The following is a 6,718-nucleotide window of genomic DNA, read 5'->3' on the forward strand; positions in this document are numbered from 1 at the left end:
GGCTAAAGTTGATTTTAGAGAAGGCAATTTTCCCATTCCATAATTTTTTTTAAATAATGAAAAAAGTGAATAATGTATTTAAATTTTAAAATGTTATATAAAGAAAAATTATAATAATCGAAATCATTACAAACTCAAAAATTGAACCCTAACTTTTTGTGATCTTGGCTCTTGTCCATATCTTGATTCTAAATAGCTTAAGGGATAAGAAATTTACATGATTAATTTAAAGGGCTCGAACATTTTGTTTAACAATAGGGGATTTAAGTATCTATTAAATGAAAGATGTCGTATAGATGATAAAACTATAAACGTTTGGGGAGAAAAATAATAAATACCTAAACAAAAAGCAGCTATATGTTCAACATCGAAGCGCATCAAAAAAACTCGGCGCCCACTCGGCCCTACTAGTACTAGGCTCTTAAAAAAATAATTTCTTAAGCAAATAAATTAAAAAAAAAAAGAAAAAAGAAAGAGACCGTTGCGTTGGTCTGGGTGTGCTCACTCGTAAACTTCTGTCTATTTCAGTTGAAGCCAAAGCCAACAATGACCCTGTCCGTTGCTCGCACCATGAAGCTGAGCATTTTTCTTTTCTTCAAAAAGTTTAACTCCTCGAAATGGTCCGTACATTTCTACTTTCGGTCAACTTTTTTAGTACCCTTGAGCTTATCTTTGCTTGATTTCCTTTTTTTTTTTTTTGGTTTTCTAGCAAAACGGCGGCGAAGATGGCGGTGGCGAGGATAAAGTTGCTGAGGAACAAGAGAGAGGCAGTGGTGAGGCAAATGCGGCGTGACATTGCTTTGCTTCTTCAGTCTAAACAAGACGCCACTGCTCGTATCCGGGTACTTGTTGTTTTTGTTAATGGGGATTGAAAGTTTTGATCTTTCTTGTTGATTTGACATAAATTAAAGGATTACCTGAATGAGTATTCTTTGCTTTTTCATTGTTCGGCTACTACTTGTTGGTTTTCACTGAGCATTAAAGGGCACGAAAGTTATTGTTAAGAATAAAGCTTGTGTGCTTAGTATTGGAATTGTGCCCAATTCATTCTTTCTAGGTGCGTTATCACCCCCTTGAAAATACGAGCTTGGAGCTTTTGTGGGTCATTCCCTCAGCTGCATATAACATCTCCTATCAGAACTTAGGGTTTCATTGTATTGATATTCCCTTTCGTACTTTTAATCTTGATTATTTTGTTCGCTAAAAAGTATCCCTATGTTCCTTTCTCTAGTTGTTCAATGCTGCTAGTACTTTCAGCTTTACTAAATTCATCTGTTGAATTTTGATGTGAGATACTGGCTTGGGTTCATACGGGGTTTCAACTTCCTCATAACTTGAATTGGTTATTATGAAGACCTTCAATGAAGTTCCATGCCTTGTTAATCATGCGAATAGAGCTAGTAGATACGCGATTATGTAAACTTGCTTGGTCAGGACATGATTATTGTGCAAACAACATGCTTTCCTTTTATCTGCCTTGTTAAATTATGCATAGTAACACAACTCAAAAACTGATATCTAGCTTATTTTGAGGATCATTTGGCCATTTTGTACTTTCATCCAAATTGTTCTTGCTTTCTGTTCTGCATTTGGGGCTTTGGCATCTGGAAACTATAGTGTATACTGTATACATTACTGATTTTCCAGTGAGTGCTTCTGATTTTGTAGGTTGAACATGTGATACGTGAACAGAATGTCTTGGCTGCAAATGAGTTCATTGAGCTCTTCTGTGAATTAATTGTTGCCCGGCTCTCCATCATTGCCAAGCAAAGGTAAGGGAATGCTATACCCTTCATCCATTTATAGCACTGAAAAGCTGACTTACATCTGTGCATTAGTTCTGACATGGGTCCCAATCTGCTACAGGGAATGCCCGGCAGATCTGAAAGAAGGGATCGCTAGTGTGATATTTGCTGCTCCGAGATGCTCAGAAATTCCAGAACTAGGGGCTATTAGGGATATATTTGAGAAAAAATATGGGAAAGATTTTGTCTCTGCAGCTACTGATCTGCGACCCAACTCTGGCGTAAATCGCATGGTATTAAAAGATTTTCAGCTTTTTCAGATATGTTGGACACTTTTCGATATACACTCATTAAATCTGGGGTTCTAATTAATGTTACTATATTTAAGTGATATAACGCTTATGATCCGATATGATTGAAATTTCCATGTTATATTTCCTTGTCACATCTCAGTACTCTTTCAGATGACTAATAGTGCTTGCCTTTTCTTCTAGTTGATCGAGAAGCTCTCTGTTAGAACCCCTACTGGTGAAGTAAAGTTGAAAGTCATGAAGGAAATAGCAAAGGAGTTTCAGATTGACTGGGATACAACTGAATCAGAAATGGAGCTTCTCAAGCCCGCAGAAGATTGTATTGTGCGCTCTCTCTCTCTCTCTTTCTCTCTTGCACATGCTCAACAAGTTACTTATTTTAAACTCAAGTTCATTGTTCCATCTGAATTTACATATTTTCTCTATGATCAGGAAGGACCGGATACGTTTTTTAGTGCTTCCAGCTTGCCTGTGAAACATGTACCAGTTCAATCTGTTGAACAAAATAGGCCACGTACCAGGTGACTCTGCCAATCATTTTTCTTTCAGATGTCATAAGAATTGAATAGTAGAGTTATCAATTCACTATTAGAAACTTGTGTTTTCTTTTTTTTTTTGCAGATCAGTAGTAAGCAACAGAGAGAGGGGCACTATGCAATTTGAAGACACGGCATCGGCTGCTGAAGCAGCTGCCGACTCGGCAAAGAAAGCAGTTGCTGCTGCACAAGCTGCTGCCTATCTTGCTAGCAGAGACTCCAAACAGTTCACTCAGGCATTTGGTATTTCATCAAAACCAGATGCTTCAAACCATCACGGTGGATTTGCAGCCTTTTCTGGTTCTAAAATTTCCCTGGAAAATTCCACTGCCCCAGGGAATTTTCACATGTCACAGAGTTCTTATGGATCTCATTATCTAAGCCATGAGGAGAAGAGGCCTACCGATGTTGGAAGTGGAAATTTCCATAGGAGAAACAGCTACAATGCCTCTTCTGCAAATTCAGATATAAAGTTTGATGTATGTGATCACGACCAGGATAACAAAATGGAAGGACCCCCTGGTGGGAAAGTCCTTAGGAGACATAGCTACAATGCCCCTACTGCACATTCAGATATACAGTGGGATGAATCTGACTGTGATGAGGAAATTGAGGTGGAAGCCCCTCCTGGTTGCACTTCCTTACCTCCTGAGCGAACCCCACCACCAATACCTCCATCTCTTGGTAAACAGGGTTCATTTCACCGTGTTCATCCTAAATTGCCAGATTATGAGGATCTTGCTGCTCGCTTTGAAGCTCTCAAGTATCGTAAATAATGAAACTCCGTATGCTTGATTCGTAAGTTTTTTGGGCTTCTGTTATCCATAAATAGAATGCAATCTATTATACAGAAATTACATATTGATTTATTTTATGAGTACTGCACTTGAAAGGTAATCAGCACATATAGTTTTAATTCTCTTTTCTGTGTTATTTTTATTTGTTTTGAGTTCTCTGATGCTAAAATGTATAATTTGATTCATTAGCTTGTTGAGCATGGAATGGATAATATTAATGAAAAACTTTTGCCATCTATGCCTTAATTTCTCTCAAATTTCTCCATAAGATGTGCACTAGTAGACACATGACTTGATCATAATGGCTTTAGCGTACATTAGTTGCACTTGCACCCAACTCCTGGAAACTTAAGCAGTTTAATGTTCTTGACGGTTAGCGGTGGCTGCATCCAGGACATGAAAGAAGCTCTCATCTCGTATCTAGTTTTGTCTTTTGGGAATCTTTTTTGCCAAAAAAGAGAAAAAAAGTCCGTAAAATACTTTGTACGTCTATACATGCATTGTAACATAAATCACATTTGAAGTGATTTTGGACTTTCACTAGAATATAGATACATACTTGCAAATTAGTCAATGTCAATAATGCGAGGCTAATATACCTAATGTGTTAGGAGCATCCATTGCACGTGCCAAGTGGGGAAAGCAGTCAGCGTTGCATATACTCCCATATATCCAATTGTTACGTATTGGTGCTTGTCTTCTTACGGAAAGCACTCGTTCTCAGACCAAAAAAGTAAAAGCAAAGCAAATAATTATGAAAAACATTGAAAGGGAATAGATTTCATTCATTTTGTTTGCGGTTGACTAGTCCTGATTGAGAGAAAATTGTCCCTAAAATCACCGCGTCCAGAGATGGCGACCACTATGCTGCTTTTCATACTTTGTGCTCTGGGATTGGGATTCGAGTACTTGTTATTCATGTTGCCTTCACTAGTCTTGGCTGGTGAGCTAAGCTTAGCCCTTAAATATTTAAAGAGTCAAGATGACATTGATATTGCAATATGATTAATTTCTTTAATTTGCTTTTTGATCCTGGTTGTGGGACATGGGAAATAATCAGCTTGATTTTAGCATTCGTATGGCAATTTTATACTCTCTGGTTACTTGTGCAACTTCATGAATCATCTGAAACTGGAATGCATCACAAGTTCACAACAGATACCTTCCAACTCTTCACTGCTGCCTTTGGTAATTAGAGATAAATTTCTTAAATTTCTCTCCTTAACTAAAATTTTCAAATTTCTTAGAAACATCAAACAATATTCATCAAAACGTCCGCTGGCATATTTTTGACAAAATCCTAAACTTGAAGACATTTGATGTAAATTTACCCGCTCCCAAAATGCATTTAAACTGCTTCTGCAAGAAAGTTTTTCCTTTCATATTTGTACGTCACAAAATGCAAACTTGTACACGATTGTTAGCAATTCAACGGTTAACTTACAACGATATATTTAAGGGTGCGTTTGGGATTAAAGTTGGATAGATATAACTTTAAAGATACAGCACTAAAGTATTTGGTGAACACTAATTGCTGTAGTTTGAAAGCTACAATATAACCTCTATAAATTAATAATGTCGGGACCATAAAAATTTATTAATTTAGAGAGATATTAATTAATCGATAAATTAATAATTTATTAACTTATAGAGTGTGTTCATAGTACAAAGAAGTAACATTTAATTGACTGAAAATTCATTATATTTTACAAATATAATCAATAGAATTTAAATAAATTCATTCATCAAATAAATAATATATACTTGATTGAATAAATTCATGAATTGTACTAAATGTATTCAATGAACTAAACTAAATGTTAGTTATTAAATTGTATAAATTGAATTAGAAGAAATTATTGCTAACATCACTGAAGATCATGCTGAAGATGAAGTTGAGGATGATACAATACATTTAGAGCCTATTTCGCACACTGAAGCACTCAAGTCATCAACAACACTTCATCATTTTTATCATTTTTTATTGTAGTACGAGAATTCAATCCCATAACTTTTAGATGCAATAAGAAAAAATAGAGATGAGATTCAACTAGATTTAAACTTCAAGAAAAAACAAGTTACAATAAACTCATATTTTAATAAATTGACATAGTCAGTTACATTTATAATTTTTATAATTATTAATTTATGATATAAATGGGACCACAAAGTTATATAGGAGTTCTCAGAAAAATTATTATCTTATTAATTTATCGAAATTATTAATTTAGCTTTAGGGCCCAAGTCGGGACTGCAAAAAATTATTATATTATAGAGATTATTAATTTATCGAGTATTAATTTATAAAGGTTATACTGTATATTAATATAATTTTTAACTTGTACAATGAAAAATTTATCATATCTTTAATAATTTTATCAAAATTATTATTTAAAATTTATATTTATTACATATTATTAACTTTTATTTCATAGTTATAACTTTTTTTTCCACAACCTCAATACCAAACACACCCTAACTCTCGATTGCTAAAAGTATGAGAACAACTCTACGTACGGATATTGTTAATTTTAAAATATAGACTTGTATATGGACAGTCACAAATTATAATTAGGTGATAAATTCAGCCTTAAGACCTGTACACAGGTATATATATTCGCACTAACGTTGGCTGTACTGATGAGATAACAAGATTGGAAAGTCGTTTGCATGGATGTCAATCATGTATCTCTCTAGTGGCACGTGTGTTGCAATGATCATCACCGGCGGATCAACGTTGAAATATTTTTTTCTTTTTTTTTTTACGTTACATGCAGCATCCAAATATTAACAGCGGCGGAATGGTACTTGGTGTTTACGTGCATGGCTGCGACACTGTCTCAGCTGCCCAACTTGAATTCTATAGCTGGTGTTTCATTGAGCGGAGGCCTCACAGCCGTCGGATAGTTACGTTTAGTTGGGTTGTGTCTGTGGCCAAAAGTAGAATCCCAGTTGTGTCATATGAACTGGTGAGGGACAAATCTGATATTGGAGAAACTTTTCAAGTGCTTAATGCTCTTGGGATTATTGCTTTTGCTTTTACGGTCCACAACCTCACACTCTTGAGATTCGGGTAAATCATCACTTTCGTATGTTACGAGATTCACGTTTGAAGAATTTAGGGTTTACCTTGACCTATGAAAAATCAACATAATTAATTCAAACTCCCTTCCTAGCTACCTACTAAAAGCTTATATATATAACTGGTTTAGTTTGGTCCCATAATAATTTTGAAGGACGAGGGTTAATCGATTTCAAATGTTGCAGGCTACCGTGCCTCCCACAGAAAAGCATGCATCGCACCTGCCAATGTGGAAAATAGTGATGGT

The 6,718-nt window shown here is 35.4% G+C and overlaps 1 protein-coding gene across 1 annotated transcript; it reads left to right on the plus strand.

Annotated features, from left to right (window-relative positions):
- Window positions 1-403: 403 nt before the first annotated feature.
- Window positions 404-3,577, plus strand: LOC18036245 (IST1-like protein). Its single transcript, XM_024181031.1, has 7 exons — window positions 404-620; window positions 710-842; window positions 1,669-1,772; window positions 1,867-2,038; window positions 2,240-2,380; window positions 2,489-2,577; window positions 2,678-3,577. Exons 1-7 carry the CDS (start codon window positions 547-549, stop codon window positions 3,366-3,368), a joined length of 1,404 nt encoding a protein of 467 aa, XP_024036799.1. The 5' UTR covers window positions 404-546; the 3' UTR covers window positions 3,369-3,577.
- Window positions 3,578-6,718: the final 3,141 nt, after the last annotated feature.

Source organism: Citrus clementina, unplaced genomic scaffold, assembly GCF_000493195.1.
Source record: "Citrus clementina cultivar Clemenules unplaced genomic scaffold, Citrus_clementina_v1.0 scaffold_7, whole genome shotgun sequence".
Taxonomy (NCBI): domain Eukaryota; kingdom Viridiplantae; phylum Streptophyta; class Magnoliopsida; order Sapindales; family Rutaceae; genus Citrus; species Citrus x clementina.

Excerpts from the sequence above, each read along its gene's own strand:
- LOC18036245 (XM_024181031.1), top strand. The coding sequence starts at position 547 with ATGACCCTGTCCGTTGCTCGCACCATGAAGCTGAGCATTTTTCTTTTC. Across the intron at positions 843-1,668 it reads ACGCCACTGCTCGTATCCGG|GTTGAACATGTGATACGTGA; the intron begins GTACTTGTTGTT and ends CTGATTTTGTAG. Across the intron at positions 1,773-1,866 it reads TCCATCATTGCCAAGCAAAG|GGAATGCCCGGCAGATCTGA; the intron begins GTAAGGGAATGC and ends AATCTGCTACAG.